Below are 26738 nucleotides of genomic sequence, written 5' to 3' on the forward strand. Positions count from 1 at the left end.
GACATAATCTTAAGTAAATTTGGTAGGAGATGGGGAATAAATGACTAGGCTTGTGGTCTTACCTCTAAGTTACTTTGCTGTGAATTTTCTAAGCTCTTAATGCAGATATTATGAAGTATGTGATAGAAGCATTAAGATTCTCATGGTGTAATCGTAATTAATTATTGAAACATTCTAACGAACTAAAGAGTAACTACATGTAGATTAGAAACTGGTTTTTATTACAAATAAATTATCATAAAAATACGTATTATTTCTTTCAAGACCAACGAACTGTATTTCGTCTAAAATATTCGAAGATACTTATCCATATTTGTATTCATATGTCAGAGCAAAAAACACACCCATAAGTCAAGTATATCTTCATGTTATCCGCAGAGATGAATATAAATACGTTATATTTTCATAATACGAGGTCGTAGGAACATTTTCAAAGAGCCCTGGTACCACGGTGCCGTGATACGAGTGTTATTAGCCAAGCTTCTTCGTATAACATTCGTTATTTTCCCTTTGAAAATGAAGAAAATTTTCTTGCATAAATCTCCTCTGCCTTCATATTTCCCTGGTACCTTGTATAAAGTGGTTATTAAAGTGCTCTTTAAAGTTCCACTTTGTACGGCATTCGCGACGTCTTTTTTATTTACTAAAAGAAAATAAGAAGTGGAATGTTGTTTATTGGAAAACCCTGTTAGGAATTTATAGGAAAGACTTAATACAGCTGAGTAATAAAACGTGCAATATTTTTGTGCAGGATAAAGAACAGCAATATCATTATAATATAATGAAGTTGAAGAGTTTTATGTGTTTGTTTTAAAGAGCTAATCTACAGAATAACTAGACGCATGTGGATAAAGATGTTTGCGTATTATTTTAACACTAGCATACCCGCGCAACTTCGCTTGCGTCACATTAGAGAGAATGGGCGAAATTTTTCCCCGTTTTTGTAATGTTTTTTATTGGTACTCTGTTCCTATTGGTCATAGCGTGATGATATATAGCCTATAGCCTTCCTCGATAAATGGGCTATCTATCATTGGAATAATTTTTCAAATCGGATCAGTAGTTCCTGAGATTAGCGCGTTCAAACAAACAAACAAACAACCAATCAAACAAACTCTTCAGCTTTATAATATTAGTATAGATTTATGTGGAAGCCTATAGTATATTTTATATGATGCTACAGTCTATGAAAGCAGAGTAATCACCATAAATGCATGACTGCAGTTTCTAGTGTAATATGCAAGACAAGTAATTGAAGAACATGAATCTATTATGTCCTAACAAGCAGGATGCACTGAGTCCAGCACTCAAAGGAGCTATTACAGCAAATGACAATTGGCAATATTATGAGAGCCCTTAGTCCATCCTCTTAATGTATTCGTGACGGAAGATCTCTTCTCTAATCTAATCTCCTGGTAATTGCATCCTGCATATATCCTGGTTGTTTAACCCACTCACCTACTTAAACATTGTGCATCTTTGTTTCCTGTACATAAAGAATATTAACCCGTATTCGTGAACACGATGAGTAGAACAAAGTTCTTCCGCAGCGGAAGGTGTATCTTTGAAACATTTTATACTCAAGCGTAGGCTGTGATTGGCCTAGTTTAATAAACTTTAATTAAATTGGAATCGAATCATCCTCGGGTTTGATTGGATTTGACTGATACTGATTTACAATAAATGTTTGAAGGCAATATTAATCATTGATGAAGATCACTTGCGGCGATTCATTGCTCATAGTAGCGATCTAATTTATTGTTAACTAGTTCTATATTTCTATGGTACATATGCTATTCTGGCACATAAGCTACAATGCTGCCAAGTTTCTTCAAAATCCGTTCAGCAGTTTTGGCTGATTGAGTAACAAACATCCATCCAACCATCGAAGCTGAACTTTTAATTTATAATATAGATTGCATGCATACTTGATCCAATACACTGTCTACTTTACTAGACGTCACTTGACAGTAAACTCGAACGCGTATTCCCACCGTAATGAAAGTAAGATATAACCACGTAATACATAGTTATTTCTATTTTAATCCTCTCTCGTCTAAGAATACCAGCTTTAAAACGAGTCCCCCTGCAATATCAACCAACTGATCTCAAGATAAAATATCCCGGAGGCATTTACTTGTAAATACACCAAAGCATTCCTCTGTATCGTATCAAATTATCTAATAACACACATCTCATATTCTAATTTCTATTCTATGTTAATGCGGACTCACAATCTGATTCAGAATATCATTGTTGGTTTTTCTCTTGTATTTTGATCCTCGTACCAGTTTCAATTAACAAATGTATGATAGCCGGAAACAATAGGTTTTGGGCATGTGAGAAACACATTTTTTTATACGAAAAGGCTTAAAGACGAGCAAAAGTAGGTCTTATTTCTCTCGTCCTATGACCTTTTTTTGTTTGTGCGATCGTAAATGTAGGTTTTTGCGCGCACGGCAGGTGCAAAATAAGAAAAATACGAAGGTATAATCGCAACAAAGAACTCCTCGCTTCGTGTTTAGCACCTGGTTGATGCACAGAGGGTAAACTCACATACGGGTACAATGCGAACTGTCTTTGTCCTACACGACCTTCAAGCTCGCTAATTCTGGACAAGAATGCATTTGCACTTCCAAAAGCAGATTTTTCCTTCTAAAGTGTAAACAGCTCCATTGTTTTAACTTTTATTTATTTCTTAGAATAGAAAGTGAAGCTAGAACAATAACATTCCAACTAAAAAAATATGTAAAATAATGACCCCGACCGAAATTATAACTGACTGAGATTTATTACTGTCACGAAACTACCAGTTAATGACCGCTCATTTACAAACTTGCGATACAGCTGCGGAAATAAATTCCTTATAGAAAATGTACGTGACGCGTGATTATTAAGTAGCAAAGATATATTTGTATCTGCCAATGGACATATGAAAGGTGAAAGAACTTCTAAGTACTAGTAATTTGAGCTTGCTTCAGAGAATGTGTAATTTCATCCAATTTATTTTTTTTAAACGCAAGATACGAAGCGTTAAGTACATCGCTCTTGCAATCGAAAGGTGAGATTGTTAGAAAGAACCAATTATAAAATGACTACTCATATTCTTACGTGCTCGGTATCTCGCAAGTTTCCCGGATAAAATGTTGATAATTCACGCGCATGCAATCTCTTTTTTCTCTAAGTATAGCTATTTGTTTTGACAAAAATAAATTGCAGATTTATACGCTTTTAATTATATACGAACATCGCGTGTAGAATCAGACGTCTATAATAAAAAATAGTATATAACAGGATTAGCTTAGCACCACTTACAAAAAGGTGAAAGGATTGTAAGGAGGTTTGGTCTCGCTGAATCTATAAACAAAAAAAATGGATTCACGAAATTTATTTTAGCACCAAAGGCTAGTTTGTTATAATTCCAATACGTGTTGTAAAATACCAATTTATTTTGTTTTAGTTGACCTATCGCCCTTGAGAGTGTTGCATGAACGTTATCAATGACACAATCTATCGAATGAAAAGTAGAGTCTTTAATTAATGGATAGTTTGCCCTTTATACGCGGAAAAAAGAACAAGTATAAATACAACAAGGTTCGTAATATTAAAAATGTGGCTCTTTTGATCTTTTATTCCTCGTATTTACATTTCAAAAAGCGTAAAAACTGGAAACCTTATCAAGTTTTAATTCTACCTTTTAAAAGCAAGCAACTGAAAGCTGGAATTAATTAAGGCAAGACGAGGGCCCTGCGACATCGGGCTCAATTACTGCGACAAATTCAGCGTGCGACATTGCGACAAAACGGACCGTGAACAGATTAAACCTTAGGAAACCTACGATTGAAGTTCACACGAACATTTGCGACTTTAGGACTACAATCCACAAAACTAGCGAAAAGCGAAGCTATGCCGATGCAACAAATAAAACTGCATAAAGAGCAGAGTGGCGTAGTGGTTTATGTCGCCACGTCGCTACCTTAGCGTTGGGAGGTCGTGGGTTCGATTCCCAGATGCGACAATTATATTTATGCACAGTTAATTGTTTCGGGTCTAGTTGTACTTCGTGTCTGTTGTTTGTATGTTTGTAAAAAGTCTCCGCGACACAGCAAAATCTTAGTGCGCGAGCTGCATAAAAAAAGGAGATGAAATTTTATGTAATTATATATAAGTGAAGCTCGCTTAGTTCTGGTCCTTTCAGCTCCAGTGGAAAGGTAACCTAACACTTTATACAAAGCTCCTTTATTTAGAAGCGAGCGTAATTAAATTCAGCAAAGTAAGTTGTATAAGTAGGACTATGAGTGAAAGTTGGTGTTTGTTTCAAAGGCTTCACACGCTCTGACTAATTGCTGCATGATTATTCATTTTAAAAGCTTTACGTCTTTATTTACTAAGGAATGAATAACACACTAGTGAATACTAAGGCTTGGTTTTACCTTGATTAATATCAGATAGGTTATCAGATGATATTTTGACAGTTATTTTCATACATTTCCTATCACTTTATCTAGCTATAACCTACATGGTTATCTGACGGTTTATAAGCTGTGAAATCGAACCTAAATACATTTTGAAGCACTTTCAGTTGTTTTCAATGGCAGCATAACTTTAAAAACTACTACTGTATACGTTTATATACGTTTAAATGATATAAACTATTGAAACTGAAGTTAGTTTTGATATAGGTACTCTGCATTGGGTAAAGAAAGCTTGTACTGATAATGATGAAGAAAAAAAGTGATGACTTATATCAAGGAATTGTGTGACAATAAAGTCAAATATCTTTCTCCGCATTTTGTTACCGAGAGTACTCAAATATTAATTCGTTAACAGCATCGCACGTTTTTACGACAGCCTCGAATTCGGTCGAAATTTAATAATATATGAAGTTGAAACACGTTACATGTTCAGAATGATATGTAGTTAACGCACATACGTTTAAAACATGGTACCAGTGTGCGGAACTGATAGTGGGTAGCCGTAAATCCTGTGTTAACACCCTTGATACATTGGTATCGTTGTAGCACAGACGTGTACTCACTATCTAAAGTTGTCAGCCGGCTTTGAAACCGTTTCTAACACTATGCTTTAAATGGTTAAAAGAATATCTAAACAAATGTAGGCAAGGAAAAACGTGTACGAAACGCTTGTTTTTGAACTGTCAACAATGCTTTTCATAGACTAATATTTTAAAAGTTTGATCCATTACTGCGCCATATAAAAGTTTTAGAAGAAGAGACTGATTAGGTAATGAATGCATCACCGTCAAAGTGCGGGTTGAGGACTTTGCAATTTTTGTAAGAAGATGAGATGGACTAATTAAGTGAACACTTAAACGTGCACGGTGTCTCATTGTTTCACTGTTTCAAACTAGATAATTATGTCTTTTGCACACCCAATTACATTCACAAGTATGTGTTGCTAAGAATGATCGATTTTTCCGGGGATATGGTAAAGCTAATCATGCTTATAAAATATGTATGTAGCGTTGTAGCAAATAAGTTTTTAAACAGTATTAAAACACTGCGTGGACAAACAAAATCGATACGAAACTTAACCGAGTCAGGAGTTATCTGAGTACGAGTCATCCACCAATCACCGATGCAAATTACCTTATTTTTAATTCACGAATGCTCAGTCAGACCTGCGGCCACGACACCATTGATTTTTCATTTAAGTGAAACATCACTTAAATGTATTACCGTTTGTGGAATGGACATTTTTATTCTTTCTTTTGTTTAGTATAGTGTGTAGGTAGTAGAGTTATAATGTCTTCAGTTTTGATATGGCTTAATGTCTATTATCTTAATTGACAACACACAGGGTGGCTGTTAACGTGCTCTTCAAAATTAATAACCTCTCAGCTCAAATACCTCTAAGAGGCTACCAATCTATCGAACATCCTTGCCTAAGGTTGCTTAATCCGCTGATCGTTTACTGATTGGTAAGCACAACTGCTTAGCGGTGCTTCCGCGAAACAGTTAGCTTCGAAGTAAATTGAATTTAAATTTCCAAAAAGACACATGTTTTCGGTTTTCGTAATTTGATATGCGTCTTTTTCGAAACTGCATATCAATTTCAAAAGAGAACGATTTAAACAAACTTTTGTCATCGGCGCCCATTAAATTTAAATCGTCGAGAAAGTGCAATCGTTGGTCCGCAAACGTAACGTATTGCCTTTCATTTGAAAACGAAGAGGTTTCTCTTCGTTCCGCGTATGATAAAGTTACTCGGGCTCTCATTACCTCAGATATCATTAGCTTGTACTCATTACAGTGTCGTTTGTAGAGCAAAACCGCTGCAGAGGCGTAAACCTATTAAACGGCCAACTACTTTTGATATCTTACACGATGTCGGAGTCTGAACGGTCCGTTTAACTAGCGACGCTATCGCAGGATCTCACATCCACGCCAGTTATTACACGGGTACAGTAATAATTGCCAATATTCTATGCTCCAAGTGCTCGGACCTACACTGGCTGCACTACACGCGGTACACGCTCGTATATCCGCACTGTTATTGGGATAATTTGCGTGCTGTTGCACACAAATGTCTGGATCGTTAGTTGCGATCATCAAATCGTGTTATTAAAATGAATTTGCAGCCTTCATAAGGCATAAAGTTGTAGTATTATTTATGTCTCGTAGAGGACGGATTTATCCACCGTTAGACAACTTACAGATAAGTCAGCAAAAAATGAAAACAGGTCAAAATGTCAAAAATAAAAACAGCTATTATAGCCTTTCTTAACAATAACATTAAAGTTGAAGGTTGTTTAAGAAAACGTGTAGTTTTTTTGCCTTTTCCTTTTCCACACATGGTATCTATTTTTACCATTCTGAGACTGTTTTCACTGGACACCTTGACAGCTGTTTATTTTAGTAACAGCACGTTGTCTGCCATCTTACTAGTTGCGTGCGGCGCAAGCGCAACCAAACAAGCTATGTAATGTATATCACAATTAAACAATTTACTCTCACGCACTTTCTTGCGGCTAATTATACAGCTAGCTTTATTTAAATATTTATAATTATAAACACGTGTTGTTGGATACGAGAGCTATTTATGGCTTTCTGTAGCGTGATTCTCTACAGTCGGTACTATAGAGCATCGAGAGTTTGACTGTTAAAATGTACTCCAAAAATAGTTCTTACGGCGCCCACTAGAAGCGCTGATCCGATTTTCATTTAAAATTTCTGGTAGATCAAGTGGATAGGAATCGCGCTACTGTGATTATGTTACGCGTGTCTTCTTACCACCAAACATAGAGTCAGAGTTAATTGTGTATGGATGTTCGCAAGTATATGCGAACTAATTATCGAGCATATTCGTCGCGTGTCGGCTTCTTTGCAGATTTGAAGGGCCAGCAACGTGTCAATTGCGTTTTGCTTCTTTAGTAGTTCTTACTTTCTGATCATCATTAAAGTGAGTTTGAAAACTAAATGTCGACTGGCGGAACCTAACTATCACTGTCACATCAAAATTAGGCGCAGTAGTTTAGGTCGCCTCGCCGCTACCATTGCGTCGGGAAGTCGTAGTTTCGATTCTCACACGATTCGCACAATTATTTGTGCGATCCACAAATAATTATTTCGGGTCTAGTTGTACTATGTATTAGTGGTTTGTAAGTCTGTAAAAGTACACACAAATAAAAAAAGGTAAAAAACACGTCTCTTCCAAAGTTTAGTACATTGACGGTCGCCTTGCAGGCTGTATTCAATCAGAGCGTTATCAATCTGAGGCTGGGTGTATAGCGCACGTACTGATGACGCGTAATGCACGCAATTTGCCGCGCCCGCCGGCGGCAGGCGGCACGCGCGCGGCATGCGGTGCGCCGCGGGCTACACGCATTGTTAATGCACCATTGCACCTATACGTTACAATGTAAAGCCGACGGCTTGTGCCTACGCTGTGGACGTTTTCTTAATTTACTGTGTAAGCAACTAAGTTATCAATTGCAGGCTTGATTCACTGTGTATTGACTTCGACAAGGATTAAACGCACATTGTAGCTATGGTTCTACCTTCTACACGTTGAGTTTAGAACCTTAATTGGAGCTATATAGAATATACCTGATTGATTCTAGCAAATGGTTTCTCATTCTATGAATGATTATGATGTCTGAATAAATTGTCTTAATAGCGTATAGATTTTTCTACTCTGAAAACTGTTTCTTATTTCTGAAGTACGGTTTCATGTAGCCAAGATCTTTCAACCAAAATCTGTTCCTGGAATGTTACCAAGTACTGTGTAACTTATGAGGGAACGGGAGTACGCCATTAGCTACACTCGTTGCGAACTGGAACAAAGGAAAAAGAAAGAGAAAAAAACATTATTTGCAAAGGACACTTTATAAATTGTAGCTGTAGAGGTCGTTGTCCTGTAAGTTTCTGCGAAATTCTACTGTAAAAACTGTTTGTCCTTATTGTGGCTATTTTATATATGAGGAAAACCAACGTGACGACCTGTAGCTCGATTCTCTACTACTATCGACTACCGACAACCGACCTGTCATCGAGAAATTTTGTATGAAAATCTGATCAGCGCCTCTGCAGAGTGTCGTAGGAAATATTTTGACAGAACATTCTAAAAGTCAAAATTTCGCTAGCTAGCTAGGTTGTCGGTAGTCGATAGTAGTAGAGATTTGAAGTACTGTATGACAAGTTGTATGGATGTAAATGAGGCAAGGGAAGTCTGTTAGGATCGTACCAAGTGGCGTTTTTAGGTCTGTCCCTACCCTATGGGAAAATGTGTGATTTGATGTGTGTTGTATGAAAACCAACGTGTTATATTCAAAAGACCACCCTGTTTTCTCAAGAGCCATACAAAATATTGTGCATTAGACGAGTTGTGTATATCATGCATTGAATGGGCGCAATAAAATGGTTCGCATTGTCAATTGTACAGAAGCACAGCAATAATATTAAAATATGTATCCTTTGCTTGTGACTAGGAATAGTATGCGTAAGCTGTAAGCGTGCGAATAAACACAATGTGCGGTCATAACATTGTGATAGTTAGATATCTTTAGAGCATAGAGTTTAGGGTTTACATTAAAATGTATAAAGACAAGTCGGCATGGGTTATTGATCGTGTATTTTCTCAAATCAATTTCTTCGTAGTGTCTAGGGCTGAAACCTATACTATACAAAACTAAAGATAGATTTTCGTGCCTCTAAAGGTAAATAAAATGATTTTGAATCGAAAAGGACAAAAACGCATTTGATTCTTGTTTTGGAGCTGAGGCCCGAAACAATAAACTGTTTCTGCTAAAAACTCTTCATTTATTAAACAAAACATTGATGTAACATTTCATTTGCGAAAAGGTACAACGAATGTGTTATCTCCTGTGCTACTTATAACACATTGTTAGGTGAAGGAAGCGTGGTCGGAAGCGACGCCGCACTATCGACTCATCTACGCAGATTGTATATCTATGTAACACTATATGTGTTCAACAATTGTTTAAAGTTTGATCAAGTTTGTTATTGATATCAAGATGCTATTGATGTAAGGAACGTGTTGTATAGATTTATGTTGTGATATTTTAGGTTTATAATAAAGTATTTATTAAAAATGAAGTTTGTTAATGAAAGACGTAGAGAAAATTTAGGGCGTATTACTTATCTATTAAAGAGTATTTCTATAATCATAATAAGGAACTTAGAACCTACCTAACGTTTTTGGCGGAAATGCGTGTCGAGGACATAATACGAAATAAAGATTTTGTTGCAACTATTAATCTTATAATTTGACAGCAGAGTTAAATGGAAAACTTCTCTCACTTTTCTGTTAATTTTAGTGTTTAAATCAAACTTCGGGTATGGAAAGTAATTGGCAAACTGCCCGACTTTATCCAATGCACCAATTCTCAGACAATATTGCAGAGATTATCATTAAGTAATTCAAATTAACTCGAAGTCGTAACGTTTGGTTTTAAACGTAAGGTACACGACCATTTCGATTATTAAATTAATTGCTCAAAAAAAGGCTCTATAAAAACGTATTGCAGTTAATATTTCAATAAAACGAGAGTAAAAGTAAAAAGTATTTCAATTCACTGTTGAATTGGTTCGTATTTGTGAACGAATGTAAAACTTTTCTTACCCATTACGCAGTTTTACGGGTTTAGTTATTTGTGGGAGCTAAAGCATTTTTCGTTTTATTAAAAAATCTGGTTGTATTTTATTGTACTTCAACAGTTTGCTACCAACACGCGTACTTTGGGCGTAATTTAAGACCCTGTCTTTAGAGTAACAGTCATTAAGTAAAGTGTATTCCTGACGTCAGCATTGGTTAGATTAGTTTGCGTCTATTTATGGTTAAATGGACATATTGCGCGTTCAATGTTAATGTAAAGATAAAAAAAAATTATATAAATAGCCCATTGCCCCAGGAGTCCCACCCTGCCCTGAGAGATATAATAGTATTTCATAAAACATTTCTAAATACGCTTTTATGTTACTTACATCCATACCTCTACTGCATACTAAGTCAAAACACGCGACTACCATTAACGTCATTTCATAAACACATTTATCAATACCTTAATATATTACTAAAATGTAATTGTCCATAAGCCCCGATGTGTTTTGATCAGGAAATGAATGCATTCCCCTTCGAACAGGAAGTGGTTCCCCTAACCAGGTAGCCGTCGTGTCCACCCGAGTCCACCCGTGTCCAGTTGCAAGGGGTCAGAATTGCGTTATTATTAATGCGTGTATCGAATTTCGATTAATGAAGGGCAGTGCGGTATGGTAAATAGATGTAATGGATTGAATTGAAATGCGTTTTAGGTTTCGTGCGTTTTTTATGTTGATACACAAATGAAATAGGATACTACAATGTAGTGACAGCTTTTTGTGCCCAAAGAAGAAACTTCAGCGAGGCATCACAATACATTTTTTTACATGTATTGATAGTCACTACTATAAAGTGACAGCATCGTTGGCATGCTATGGAAAAATTAACTATAATATTTTCTCCAGATTCTTTAAAACGTATTTGGGTGAAAACATAAAAATGATTTTTTCTTCAGATTCTCCAAAATATATTTGGATGAAACTCTTCAAAGCTGCTGTCTTAGCAGTCGTTGAACAATATCACTTTACCAATTTTCTTTACATTTTTTATGCACTTTACATTAAGCGATGTGTACACCAACTAACCTATCTTTTGTTTTGTCAACAGGGTGCCAAATGCGCCCAAGAGCTGCATCGCAGAGATCTTCAACGCGGACCAGGCTGATGGCAGCCCCGTGAAGAATGGCGCGTCCCGTCCCCGCGTCGTCCGCGACACGCCCACGCGTCCGCGCGACACGCACTCGCGCCTCTTCGGCCAGGTACGAGTATGTACACCCGACTTTAGTATTTCCTTTTTTATTTTACGCTTTTTTATGACCAGTAGAGTTTTGATTTGTATCATGTATATTCATGTGTCACTACTTCATACATAATTCTCCTGGAGATCTTTGTGTTTGTCCCGTTTTAAGGTTTTTTTGCGATTACAGTAATTTCATATATTATGAACTTCTTATATTCCTGAATACAACAAAAAAGCAATGTCCCCTAGATAAACTACCTATGATAAACTTAACATCTTTGATATTTCATAAACTCTACTATTTCGACTGCTGGTACTAATGTTGATGAAGGTTAAATCGTAAGAACTAACACGCCTCCTCACCCCTGTTCCAGGCTGCCAACAACCCCGTCTCCCCGATGGTGACCGACACGATCCGCAGCAACATTCACTTCGGCGACTCTGAGATGAACGGCGGCTCTCCCTCCCACTCGCCCTCCAAGATGGCCAACGGAAGCGCCACTTCCACCCCCAGCCGAGGTGAGCCGGCCCTCGCTGGACACTGTGAGTCGATCCGAATGTAGGCACGACAGAGCACGGCTAGTAACGCTCACGGGAATTGACACGGTGGTTAATTGCGTTATGATGTGAAATGGAATCGAAATAGGGTACCCTTTATACCCCCGTAATTGCATAAAATGACTAAAGAACTATTAAATAGCTAGCATATTGCTTGTGATTTAATCGTTCTTGAGTCATTTTATGTAATTGTAATATTGGTCAATAATTTAATTGCATATTGCATATGTAAATATAAAACAAAACGAATGATAACGGCACTCGCAATCATTGTGCGTTTTTTCAATTGCCAAAAAGAAAAGAAAAATGTTAATGTTTTTGTGTAGGTACTTGTCTCTTTTTATTGCTCAATTTGAATACAACCGTTATACACAAGAATTTTATGGTCGTTAATTGAGCAATGTTTGTGTTACGTACCTACATTTATTAAAATTTAATTGCATACCTGTCAGATACAATTGCACTGGAAAGTCTGTTCAAAGAATGTATCGTGCAAGAAAGTTTTGAATCTAAAATCCGTTTGTCGTTCCGTTTCACGTTCCAAACGCATAAGATCGTTCGCAACAATCGCAGTATTTTTTATGAAGTTGCGATTGTGCATGATCGACATCTGCTACCGTGTTCAATTCCAAACATTTGGCACTCGTGCACGCTAGGAACAAACCGCTTTATAATATACTACATGTGTAACAAGTCTCTGATACTTTACTCTCTCACCTGTGAACTCACGATTTCAATGTGTGCCGATTTTAACAGACAATAACTCATTGTAATAATCATTGACACAGTTTAACATGATTTTCTGAAAGCGTGCTTTGCTTAAATTGAAGCATGATTACACAATAATTATAAATACTAAAGAAAACGATATGATATTATATTTTATATGTGTACAATGGTTAATAATTCTAAACAATATTAACAGTGTCTATGCACGCAATACAATTACATACACCTATTTATAAGCACCAGGATAAACGCGATACTAATAGTAGGTCTAGGTTTACTGTACAAATATAGGGCAAATATTCGATGTGGAAATGTTACAAAATAGAAAAGTTAGGCCCCGAGTAGCTAGTGATGGTAGTTCGAATGAAAACCGTTTGTTCTGTGAATGGTCAGCTACGTACATGCCACCGAAGAGGAATCCCGTGACAGGCGATGGCGTGGCCGTGCCGCCGCCGCGCCGCCGCCACCCCGCCGCCAGCCTGCGAGGTGCCGACCTGATACCCGACGACCCTTACTACCAGCTCCTCGAACCACAACCCACGCACAGATACTACACCCGCGACTGGCCCCCCAAACCAGCCGACTACTACGTAGACTCTGCCACTAAGCCCTGTACGCGCATCAGACAGACTCCTTACACTCTTCTTGGTTTGCGAACCGACGACCCGGAGAGGTCTCACCCAGTTATTGACCCTGACTCTTTCTCCCCGCAACTAGTTCTCGATAGGCACTGGCCCCCGTTCCCAGCTCAGCATTACTTAGAGCCTAAAGAACATAAGATTCCCTATCATCCTTTGCCTCCATACGCGTTCGTGGGCATGCATTCTGTTCTCGGTGATAGACCGATGCCGGATTATAAATACGATCCGATTCCCGCTTTGGGAGGTCCAATCGATCCGTTTCTTATTGCTCATACGGATCCTCCGCCTACCCTCTTTAAGTACGAACGCGATGGGCCTATACCTGACGTGACTCTGCTCGAGACACCCATAGTTCCTGGTCCTCACACCCTGACCGGCTTCCCGCCAATATTCCACAAACACGTTCCCGGATACCTTTTTGATCGCAATCGGCATGCACAGGACCTCGGACCTAAGACGTACTTTGTAGACTATGTTCGCCGAAGAGAGATGGGTGGGTGCTCAGTTTACACTGAAGGAATGTTGTTGTTTCTGCACCAATTTATCACCTGATGACTCTCTACACGAAACAACCTCATCAGGAAAGCTTTCAATACTTTTCATTTGCTGTACAGAAGAACTTGTAAGTCGATTCCTTCGTGACTGTTTTTAAATTGAGCACCCATTACCGTTTTATTATTTGCTCCTAGGGTGTAGCTTGACCGATGTTCTTAGTGAAGCAAGTTTAGACGTCTGATGTGACATAGTGCTTATTATTGTGTCCCGCTTGTTGTCTTCTGTAAACGTATCGTTGTTGTATTGTGTAAAGCAGTGTATTGTATTGTAAATATCTACGTGTTTTGTAAACTATGATTCTTTCTTAAGCACGACTCTCTTTTTCCTATTTGTACTATTATAGTGTATATTTGTATATAGTTAGGTCTTTTAATTAGCTTTTGATACAACGTAGGTAGAGATCTTTCAATAATTGTTGATAGTCTAGCTTTTGTCAAGTGTTTTTCGCTGTACTATGAAATACTTATCAAACATTTTCATTGAATATACTCCTTTGTAGGTAAATGTAGTTAGGTTTTTCACATCTGCATGATAAAGATTTTGAACAAAAACCATTTCTATGTAGTTTTTAAGCAAGATTCATTTTAAATACTTCATTCATTCAAACTTATCCAGATACACATTTTTCGTACGTATGAAAAAAATATGACATGCACAATATTAACAAGAGCAATATAATGTTTTCAGAAGGCAACCCGATCACCGGTGACGGCTACAAATCGATGAACGGCCAGATCAACACGGTGACGTCAGTTAACGGCACAAGCCACATGATCCACCACAGCCGCGTGCCGCCCGGTGGCTACTCCTCCGGGCTCTGGTAGACGCCACGCTACATAGACCCACCTACACCTCCATCTACGCGGCGAGAGACCAGCCACACCAGTCGCCGCTCACCACCGGCATGCGCAGACCCAACAACCACCGTCGCTTGCTCCGAGCGCGCGCTCGCTCAGCGCAACTAACTCTATGCGTCCGATCATTATTTATTACACTTGACACGCTAGAGATCATGCTAGCTCCCAACGCGCTCGAATCAAGCGACGGTTATAAAAAAAACAACAAAAAATGCATTTATTTCACTTTCCTATTATTTCGTTAATCAACTAAATTCGGGTAGTCTTGGCAAATCTAGTAACGCCATTTTTTGCACACGTAAATTGCAACGTCCATTGGAAGGGTATATGTTGTTAATTAAATCCTTAGCCTAAACCCAGTAACAGTTTCGTTTGAATAATTTAGAATAGATTATAGATATTTTTATAATAGTAATATTCGATAGTTATTGTAAAGTTGATAGCGACAGCGTGGAACGTCACGACCACAGTGGGAGAGTGTGGGGCGCGACAATATCTCCGCACTCTGCACTGCGGTGGCAGCGTTGCACGCGCAATTATCGTAAGAACTTGAAATTGTACTCTTTCACACTTGTACGAATATGTTAACCCATTGATATTGTGAGTTAGGAGTGAGGAAACGTATCAGCAATATACCAAAATGAATAGTGCCTTGAATGAGATGAGGAATTCTGTAAGAATTGTACATTGTGTGTGTAGGCATAACTTAATGCGTGAAGATAAATGATTATATATCTATATTTCGCGGTATAGAAATAGTAATCATGCGGCACTCGAGCTAAATGATACAAGTATAAATTAACCTTAACTTTAATATTCGACACTGCTAAGGGTCTCTTAATATCTCATTTGTTGAATTTCATTATCTTAATATTTAAATAGAGGGATTTATAGAATGCATTTATTTTAACTTTTTATACGAGTTTATTTTTTTTTAGTTTATTTTCTACTCGTTTAGAATTAAATTAAAAATGGATTTGATATTTTGGTCGATTATCTGTTAACAGTTTATAGAATGTTCTAGATGTCTTCGTATGAGTAAGGTGATGTATCTATGCGTAGCAATATAAATCTCGTAGACTTAGCGTAGGCATATCATCTTTGTAAAAACGTTTTAATATTATCTAACATGGAGTCGCATAATCACTGGCCTAATGTAACAAATGTTAATAGATAATAACCATTATTTCAAAATAAAGTTTTTTATTAATAATGTTGTGTTTGTTATTTACCCTATTCCTGTGTCCATGAAAACTGTAAAATAAGCACGATAAGATGCTAAATATCAACAACACTTCACTCAACCGGGAATTGAACTCTACATATCAATGGCATACTCACTAGAACCATGAGACGCAATCATTATTGGGAATAAAAAAATAATCTAATTAGTCAGTTAGGTGCGTAACACACATATTAGGTTCGGCATTAATCGGCCTAGCCTGGTGGAAAAACCGAATATGTGTAGATGAACCCAATCGACACAAGCTGACAAAGTGAGTCGAGTCAGTTTTGTTGTGCCGAAAGAGCTACATAATACGCAAGGCGATGTGGCACATTAGTAAACTTCGTAGATGAGCAAATACAAGCAAGTTTTAAGTAAAAATCCTATATTTAAATAAAATTAACTATAATACTATTAGTACATTCAACTTAAACTATCAACCTCCTCAGTTGTTTTCACATCCTTTTTCGTCTCTTTAGTGCGATCACCTCTCTCTTTGCTTGGTAAATTAGCGGGGGATTCTATTTCAAATGTGACTGGCCCGTCATTTTGAATACTTACTTGCATATAGGCTGCAAATTGACCATCTGTAAAACATAAAAAAGTACAGTCCAACTGATAGTTTTTAGCACGACATCTGTTGGCGAGTAGCTACACTCATATGTCACAGTTACGACCAACCGCTGATAGATGTCGCTAGCAGTTAGTAAACTAATGAATTATTACTACTTGAAACTAAGTTAAAACTGTTTGGTTTTTTTTTTATTTAGGCACTCACCTTTGATTTTTTCGGGAATATATGAAGCTTTCAGCATCTTGAGAAAATTCTCGTAAAATTCTTTTGATTGTTCCCCTGGCATTGCATGGTGGAAATCTGGTTTGTTACCCTGAAAAAAAAATCTCCTTATGGTTAGTCATTTACAGGAGAAACAACAATAGGAAAACGAAGTGATCATGCAATATTTTACATAAATTTTCTTTCAGTACCAAAAGATTGGTTTCTTATATAAAAGAAATGAAGCTAAATGTCTACAATTTATGCTTCTAATTAAACACTTAGGTCCCTCTATCTAAAAGCAAAGGTTTAGTGGAACATATAATTGTCAAATTTTTACTCACTTTCCAAGTGTTGTATAATGTGAACTGACTAACACATAATATTTCAAACTGCTTTTCAACAACATTTTTCTTCCATCTTTTATTAGATTCGTCATCAAATAACTTAATATTCAATATCTTGCGCACACTGGAATATTAAGAAATTCATAAGTAGCCACAAGTTACAAAGCCAAGTGGTTTTTTTAATATCAGCCTTAATAAAAAGGGGCATGTAGGAACAAAAACAAATATTAATCCATAATATTATGTTGATTGTAACAACAAAATAGAGAAAACAAGAATATACACTGACCACAGTATTTAAATATATTATCAGAAAATAATCGTATCCAGTAAGTATCTGCCAGCCATTACCTCTATGTAAAAAAATTGGGATGAAGTTATTAAGATTAAAAAAAAAACTAAATAGGTACTTACATATACTCCATATCCTTTCTGGTGTCAGTACTGCATATTCCAATAAAAACACACATACCTTGTTCTATGTTACTTATTATTTCACCATTAACTGTAAAAATAAGGATTTCAGTCACCAGAACCAGCTTTTAATATATCAAAATTTTGTATAGATCGAAAAATAATAATAACCTAAAAAATACTTACCGGTTACTTTAGCGTTCATAACACGTTGTATTAAAGCTTTCATTGTGAATTACTGCCACTGTACCCTTTCCTTACTTTTTTAATTAATAACCGAACTTTGAGTAAATTAACCAGAATTTTACAAACATAAATAAATTGAAAACAGCTGTTTTCTGACTGAAATTCGTGATAAGTTGGGAGAATTGTCAAATTTTGACAATTACGTTTTATTTTTGCATCGTGAAATGGTCTGTAATACAATATTCATAGCATGTTGAGTTATTTTATTTAAGTTTATGCAGATTATCCAGCACTTATTATCAATCAATCATCAATATCAAAAATAAACTACAATGAACGATTAATTATTATAAATAAACTACCAAATTTTTTCTTTGGATAAGCGCTACCTAGTGACCGGTGGCAGAACTAATAAATCGTATGCGTGCTTAGTGCTTACAATCAGCAACAGAGGCCACTTGTGAACTTCAGCGATAAAATAAATGGAAAAGCTTCATAATTATATCTACGTTTTGTTGGCGTTTTCCGAAGCAACTATTAATTTGCAACTAAACTTAACTGTTGAATTTTACTGAATTTGAAATACGACAGAGCCTTTTATTATATTATATATTATACCATTATTAAAAATACTGCTTGCAGCTTTTATTTTAAATTTAACCTTTTTTACCTAAATTTTAAACTTAAATTATAGCCTAGGTAGGTACCTACCTAGGCTATAATTTTATTATGCTGTATTATTTATTGAATTGACAACCGTTTTAATGCTCCACGTTATGTTAATTTCGTAAAAAAAAAGATATTAATCACGCTAAAAATCTGTCTATTGCCGGATTCTATCACTTCGTTAATTAATTATGTCTTTATTTCTCGCCAGAACGTCGCAACTAGAATATTAATACGCAAGCACATAAGACACCTATCTCTGGGACTAACATTATTAACAATAAAAAGAGGGTAGGTAGGTAGGTATATAATATTTCATACACCTCTGCTTACATTTTTTCGGGTTTAATAGGCGTGGTATTATGCATGTATGTATGTGTGTATTTCTCTACTGTTTACAATTTTTCTACTTGTTTACTCTGATAATTTACTAAGAATTTATTTTTGTTGATAAATAAATTATGATAATGATTTGCACCGAGCCAATGATTAAACATTGACGTCACGCCGTGATAATTTAAGTCAATGGACTTATTTTTAATTGTTTAAAGGGAGACGATATTTCACAGGTGATAAACATTAAATATTTTTTTTGCTTTGCTATAAAGTTTAACCTCAAATACCTAGCTACATAAATCATTTTAACCGACTGCAAACAAATAAGAGTTACAAAGTTAAAAATGTTTATTTTGTACCTAGGCTAGGTAATGAGAGGAATTCTAATTTTTTTTTGTATAAAACAAAGGTATCTACTTATACAGAATCTCTGCATGGTAAAAAAATATTTATTTTCCTACCATGAAGGTATAGTATAGAGTCGATATAATAAAAGTGAGACTCGCGCGTAAGCCGAAAAATAAAATATTTCAGGTGAGAGCCACGTACCTGTGTGTAAGAGAAAAATAACAACCGAAAATAAATCAATTCATGAAAATAATGAAAAGCTTCAATACTTTTTTATATGAAACACTAATAGGTAAATATTTCTACATCAGACAGTACATAATTTTTATTCATGAACATTTACATAAATTCGTCATAATCACAACAAAGGTATTTATTTACTTGCTTGAAGGGCAGGCCGGCAGCCGTGGAGCTCGCAAGGTCATTCCCCGGGGCGGGCGTTGCGCTTGGGTCAAGTGCGTGTGCGCATGTCACGTGGCCCCGCCACGTGCGACCGCCCGAATACTGCCGAACATCGCCGAAGTCACCCGAAGTGTGGGCGTGAGTAACTGAGCACTCGTGAAAACAATTTGGTGATTGTATCCTGTTTTATTGGAACAGGGAGTTGTTAATGTTTGCTACGTACCTACTTACATCTTTCGATTTCCCTGTACAATTTGTATATCTAACTGTAATTATTATAAAAGTATAGCTCAGTGCTATCTGATTTTTCTAGACCCGAAAGATCTACTAAGTCTACTCCTATGAATCATCGTGAACATGCATTAAAATTTGAAATAAAACAACTTGACCGAAACGTCAAGAAAATCAAGGTGATGATGCCTGGCGATAACACTCTTATAACGGTTAGGTACCGATTTAGGCGTCATGCAATGAGAAAGTCTACCCTCGGTTTTACTTCAAAAATTTAACCTATCAGGCGGAATGTTTGACAGTTGCTTTTACACATTTGCTGTCACTATTTATCTATCAGATAGGTTATATGACACTTATCCGTAAGGCGTGAAACTGGACCAAGGTATTATTGTAATTCAAGTGTCAACAACAAACAGTCTAAAGTATTGTTTCTATGACAATGATATAACAAGTACCTAAGTACTTAAAATAGAGATAGACGTTGAGCGCGTGACACAGTAAAGAACTACTTTATTTTAAGTTAAGTGAAGGATTCGTAATTAGATATTTGAAGGAGATAAGTGTTTCTAATCGTAGGATCGTAGTCAATGTTTATATTAAACTAGCTTGAGCACGAGATTCCGTTCGAGAGGACGAATTACTATTAAAAAGTAACCTATGTCTTTCTCCAGGATATTGACTATTTGTGTGTAAAATTTTATCAAAATCCCTTCAGTAGTTTTTGTGTGAAAGACAAACAAACCTACATCCATCCTCATCTTCTTTTGCACTTATCTACAGCACGAGTAGTAATAAGGATTGGTTTTAGTTATTTCTATATTAACTACTAGTTATTTGAAAATGGGCGGATAGTTATCAAGTATTTCCCCATCAGCTGTTTTAAGGCAAAACCACTTCAGGTTTCCCCTAAACATCCAACATAATTATAAAGGAAAACATTTAAAATATACAATTATTCTCTATGAAAGATAATGTACATTTTCCTTTTTCCTGAAATTAGCGGCAACTGTCATAGAGTTTCTGAACCTAGACTTATTATTTCTTACCCATAGTTTTACAATTAAAATAAGTCAGATATGTCTCTACCAACGGATTTGTTCAATCATAGAATAGAGACATTCGGGCATGCTAGCAAGCTATCCGAAGCAATGCAGCCCTTATCAACTCCTTTCCAATAGCTGCAACGTCCCACAGTCAGGATTTCAGAGGGTTTGTAGATATATCAAGTTTATAAATAAATCAACTCTAATATCATTGCTAACAGGGAAGGTAACAAGTGCTTTTGCAGTAAAATTAAGTGTACAAATTTTGCAATATGATATTAAGCAACTTGCATTTATTTGCCCCCTACGAATTGCAACTAAAGCAACTTTACCAGATTGTGTGACCGCCCACCTGCTTACAATACGTACTTACACAGCATAATATTTCAATAACAAATAGGTACCTTTTACTAAATAAAAACGTGACATTATATAAGACCAATCAAAACAAACGACAGCACGCACACACTCACGCTTACACATATATACACATACCTACGTATATCACACACCCAGGGAAATAAAGGCGTAAGTGGAATAAAATCAGTTTATTTTTATCAGACGAAAAACTGATTATCTCACTCTCTCTCTCTATACTTTATTTTATAGTTTTGATTCTGAGACATTGTGCAAAGATATAGGTATAATCTTCAAAATGTGTTAAAAACAAACCTAAACAGTAAATATAATAATATAGAAAGAAATATATACCATATTGGCCAAATATTGAATTTATAACTATTCAGTTATGTATTCTACGTTGCATCCGTATGTTGGCTTATCGTCTTTAATTAACAAAATATTGCAGTAATATCTATTTAAATATGCCTAAAAAATAAACCACATCAAACTTTATTTACTGTATTTAAAACTGTAATAAAAATACACATTATTATACTTACGCCTTTATTAAATTGAGTGCGATATACCCACGTACCCACACATACAAACAAGTATACCTAAACCCAGTCACGTGTTTTACAACGCGGTGGACTGTGTCGCAACAGTTGAGTAACAATTAGTAGGTATTACCTATTCGTTACCTCTTTGCTCGTACAGACGGTTACGTCACACTGATAAGAATTGTTTTGACTCGGGACTCTGGCTTTTTTAAAGAGAGATTACCGAGGACGTAATCTGAAATGTTTGTGTCAAATTTTTTGTGGTGAGAAAAGGATATGGCTATGTGGATCCTATTGCTATCTCCTTTTCACAGTATAGCTTTGATAGTTTAAAAAAGTAATAGTAACAGTAGGCTCCTATGGCTAGTAAAGGTTTGTTTTGATTTTATTTAATAGGGCTTAGTGCCTAATATCCTCACTCATCTGGAAAGAGACCCTTGACCAGCAGTGGGACATTAATGGATTGATTGACAAAAGGACATACTTTATTTTGTTAAAGAAATATACCTACATATATTATGCGGCTTGTCCTGCGTGTCTTATCTTGCTTAATTCTAAAAACTTTTTTCTGACGAAATATTACGATTATAAAACAGTTTACTAAAATCTTAATTATATTTTAATTAAGAAATCAAATTTCGAGTACTTTATAACAAAATAGTTGAAAATAGATAAAGATATGGATTGGTATGTTAGCTATCAGATAACTATCGGATAATTATGATGACAACAAAATAATATCAAACCCTACATACAACCTACAGCCACGAGCCTAAATATGAATAAACTATCACATTTTTAATCGATGTTTCTTATACAAAAATACAAATTAACCTAATGCTCTTATTCAACAATACATACCTAGTAATCGTAAAATGACTTTAAACCTAAACACAAAAGTTAATTATTCATTTTCATGGATAAAACTGCAGTTAATAATATGACAGAGTATACATATTTTTGTTTCCATCTGTACATGTTGTCGTTAGAAGCAGAGGTCAACGATCTAGACTGAGCGTCTACCGTCTGGCGCAGCCTCGTGTAGTGATAATAAAATTGCGACAATACGTAGGTACAGTCACCTCTAAAAGTCGCTCAACATAATCAATCTTTCCAAACCCTATATTTGTATTATTCCATCGAAAAAACATTTGCCTGTGATCGAAATAAATTATTCCAATTAATTGTACCTCTCTACTTTGTTCACGTATTTATTAACATTGGGTTATAAAGAGGTTTTGAAAATATGAAGGTGTAAAGAGACTTATGGAGCTGACTGTACCTATGTACAGAGCCACCCATCCGGAACTCAATCTTGATCATTACTCATTGCAGTCATTAGAGTCATTAGTCGTTGTCTTGTTATAGTAATTGTATGTACTATGCAGTTTTGTAAGGCAGGTAATGATTTTAGTTTAGCATTCTTAAAAGTAAGTAAAATGCGACTAGAGGATTTAAAAAAAATGGTTTAAATCGCACTCTTATACTACAAAAAAAGCTAGTCAAAACTATCCGGGAGAAAAATAATACAGTTTTATTAAGTTTGTATTTTTTATTCAATTTCGAGGCAAGTTTTTCTTAATTACTAACAAGCTGACCCACGTGGCTTAGGTATAAACCTTTAGTCCCTATTGCAGCTCCTTATGAGTAGTCAGGTGATTTCTGAAAATAAGTAGCCTATCCTGAGTCTAACTCCATGCTAAATTTCATCAAAATGGTACAGCAGTCAAGCGTTGTAAAGCAAACAGTTTTCTTTGTCAACTAAAGTTCCAGACGACAAAGCTATCCATTTCCGGGTTTTTACACTGTCCAGCGATTGGTTTAAACATAATTCAATTCACATTCAATCAATTCTGGTTAAAAAAAACCAGCTGTACACGTGCTCGGTTTGGTCGAAAACCCGTGGTTATCGTTATCAAAGCAACGCGGCAACGTGACAATCACATTAACAGTCATGGCGTGTACACAGACTGTATGAGGTGTGGTTTATATATCGTACTTTGGTACCATTTAGTTGATGAATTCTGATTTTAAGGGAGTTGATATTTAATTAGACATCAATATCGATTCCTAACACTATCTACTGTTGACTTTTTAAAATGAAAATTAGGAAAAGCCCTAATGATGAAAGAATCCGAAAGATTGTAATCTGGGTTCTACAATAATATTGTTATGTATAAGTCACAAGTCTCGTACTATAACCCGGGTAGCTGAGTTGTGGAGGTCCGGCAGTCGCTCCATGTCCATATATTATTGTAGCTGCATTCGGTGATACTGGAAGCCAGCTCCAACAAATTTGGAAGAATAGCTGGTCTGAAGTTGAAGACTAAGTCAATTTTTTTACAGCCACGTGATATTTTCTTTGTATAAAACATATTTTATAAGAACCACTGAATAATAATAAGTATGTATATGTACTGTAAAAGTAATTTAATTAACATTAATGGTCTAATCAATTTAATGCTTTTCCTGCTCATGGCAATAAATAAAACCTTAGAGGTGTGTGATTACAAAAAATTGATGTCATTGACATGTTGTTATATCGTAAATTATGTACTTTTAATGTTATTTGTATAGAAAAAAATTATTAATTTATTACTCCTTTGTTTGCAGAGTACGCTTGTTTGCAAACGTACTCACGTAACTTATACAAGTTATTTTTTCAATTTAGATCACCTCTAAGTAACACACATTTTATCACGTTTGACTGCCTCCGTGGCGCAGTGGTTTAGGTCACCACGCCGATACCACTGCATCGGGAGGTCGTGGGTTCGATTCCCACACGGAGCAATTATTTGTGCGATCCACAAATAATTGTTTCGGGTCTGGTTGTGCTTTGTGTCCGTTGTTTGTATGTTTGTAAAAGTCCCCGCGACACAAGAGCAATTCTTAGTGCGGGAGTTGTCTTTTTAAATAAAAAAAAAAAAAAAAAAAAACATATTTATATATTTATAAAGTTTGCTATCCAAAGTCGATAGTAACACTTCAGGAAAACAGGCGTGATGTTATGTATATTATGCAGATACGTTAAAAAGTTGAAGAAATAAAGACTAATTTTAATTGTATTTGTACCCAGTAAATGGCCAGCCTCGTATTACATGAGACTATCATTTTGTAGGGCGAAACGCTTTCCTATTTTATTCACCTTTGCCTACACTTTTGGGCATGTAGGACAATGTAGGTATGTAAAAAGTCTAAGAAATACTTATAGACTAATTTAAATTGTACTTGTACTCCTGCCAACAAGAAACGTAGCCGTGATACAAAATAAGTGTCAATACAAATGCCCGAGCACGTCTCACGTTGGAGTGCAACGTGCGTTTGTACGGAAGTTCTAATGCAACTGACCTCACGGCAAGGTCTCCACATCTTGCCGGTATAACCGACATTGAATATTTGTATTGCACTTATTGAAATGCATTTGTAATGGGAAATTTATAACTAGGTGTTTCGTAACGACTTTTCAGTACATTGAAAGTATTTGAAAGACCTACGTTTGAGTGAGGGCAATCGTAGTACTGGATTTGATTGTAACGAAGTTGTATAGGATGTGAATTGGAGTGTTGGCCATTCGATGTATAGAACAAATTAGTCTTCTAAAGTAGCGCTTAGACTAGACAAAATGCGGACCCGGTAACATAGTTTCTTGAAGAAGCCTACCCTACTTACACGTAAAATACCTGATACGATTGGCATACGACTTCATGTTTTAATTTATACATTACAACTGAAAGATTTTCCAATGAAAAAAACAGCAGACACGGGAGAGTTTGTAATTTAGTGCGCAGAAAACCGAAAAATAAAGGTCTCATAAATTAATTTCAATATAACATTTAACATCCTTAAACTAAAAAGAACTATTTTCCGAGTCACAAAAAAATATTTTTATAGTTCGTTAGCTAACAGGAAAAGTACTCCTTATCAGTTTCCGGGAACACTCAACTTTACCATGGTATTATGATAATTCTGCCAAAGTCAATATTGATAACACTGCACAACAGCATTTCTGATGATTGGGTTATGTTACATGATATTAGTCCAATTTTTTATGACAATTTCAAATCTTCAACTGAAATTTTCGTATCAGCTCTAGTTAAAAAAATATTACATGTGGGTCTTTGTTAATAAAACGCTATATATTTAAAGTTAATCCTATTTTATTTAGATCTTAAGTTGAAAAAAAATTTCTTTTACTTGATTTTCTTTTTGAAGCTGAAGGCATGGAGCTATTCTGAATGCTCCAACAATAGTCAGCCATCATGTGTGAGTTCCAGTAGCCTTGATAGCGTTCCTCCATCGTACGAAGATCTTGATGAAATCTCTCGCCCTGTTCTTCACTTAGATCTCCAAGATTGGCGGGAAAATAGTCCAGGTGGTTGTAAAGAAAGTGTAACTTAATGCTCATGTTACATCCAACTTCTTGAAAGTGACTCATTAGTTGTTCGACGTGTTGAGGATAGTCAGAACTTTTTTTATTCCCCAAAAAATTTTTAACAAGCCAAACAAACTCATCCCATGCCTTTTTCTCAATCTCTGTCATATTGTCTCTAAAATTTGAGTCCTTTATTAACGATCTTATCTGTGGCCCGTCAAAAATGCCTGCTACCCAGGTCACAATCAAAATCATCACTACTGTCATTTTCTACCTCAAAATCCATTGGTTCCTCCTGTGATGCATCAGCTTGAGGTTCAGGTGATACCTTAGGACTCAAAACACGTCTATATGCCGACCTTATGCAAGGATATTCCCACTTGGCTCGATTTTTTTTGTTTATGCCAGTTATGTTTACCAAACAAAAATAACAGTCGTCAAAGTGGTTCTGGGGTTCATTCCAGATCATAGCGGTTTCGTACCTAAATTTATTTCTTTTCTCATTTGTCCACAAACGTAGAAACTCAACGCATATTTTACATACCTTTTGTGGAACCCAAGGCTTATTTTTCATATCCAGTGGGTGACCAAAGTAGTTCATGTAAGCTTTTTTTACGAACGCTGTCGCGTTTAAACGGTATTCTTTAAATATATATTCTCCGCAAATGAAACAAAAATGATTCGGATTATTCACACAACTTCGTTTTGACGATGCCATATCAAATTACACTGAGAAAACTTAAAAAAAAATAATTATCAGCAAATTAACACTATAAAACAGCAAATTTTAAGTGAAAGCTATAACACGTAAACAAGAGCTGTTACAAAA

At 35.9% G+C, this 26738-nt stretch overlaps 2 protein-coding genes across 7 annotated transcripts in view; one reads left to right on the top strand and one right to left on the bottom strand.

Annotated features, from left to right (window-relative positions):
* Positions 1-15872, top strand: part of Jupiter (microtubule-associated protein Jupiter) — a 151253-nt gene extending 135381 nt beyond the window's left edge. For 2 of the 5 annotated variants that reach the window (XM_076128223.1, XM_076128221.1), the window contains exons 2-5: positions 11188-11344; positions 11694-11838; positions 13000-13092; positions 14490-15872. In XM_076128223.1, coding sequence (XP_075984338.1) covers positions 11188-11344; positions 11694-11838; positions 13000-13092; positions 14490-14626 — 532 coding nt within the window. In that variant the 3' untranslated portion in view covers positions 14627-15872. The remainder of the gene's footprint in view (positions 1-11187; positions 11345-11693; positions 11839-12999; positions 13093-14489) is intronic. The other 3 variants (XM_076128224.1, XM_076128226.1, XM_076128225.1) reach the window with 3 other exon arrangements.
* Positions 15873-16258: 386 nt separating this feature from the next.
* On the bottom strand, positions 16259-17797 carry Dtd (D-aminoacyl-tRNA deacylase). 2 transcript variants are annotated; one of them, XM_076128633.1, is made up of 5 exons: positions 17607-17796; positions 17421-17511; positions 17004-17130; positions 16663-16771; positions 16259-16471 (listed from the first exon to the last, which is right to left on the bottom strand). In XM_076128633.1, exons 1-5 carry the CDS (start codon positions 17647-17649, stop codon positions 16308-16310), a joined length of 534 nt encoding a protein of 177 aa, XP_075984748.1. In that variant the 5' UTR covers positions 17650-17796; the 3' UTR covers positions 16259-16307. The 2 variants fall into 2 exon arrangements, with proteins under 2 accessions (XP_075984748.1, XP_075984749.1); XM_076128634.1 differs by lacking the exons at positions 16259-16471; positions 16663-16771; positions 17004-17130 and having other exon boundaries at positions 17417-17511; positions 17607-17797.
* Between the last annotated feature and the right edge of the window lie 8941 nt (positions 17798-26738).

This window comes from Anticarsia gemmatalis, chromosome 21 (assembly GCF_050436995.1).
Source record: "Anticarsia gemmatalis isolate Benzon Research Colony breed Stoneville strain chromosome 21, ilAntGemm2 primary, whole genome shotgun sequence".
NCBI lineage: Eukaryota > Metazoa > Arthropoda > Insecta > Lepidoptera > Erebidae > Anticarsia > Anticarsia gemmatalis.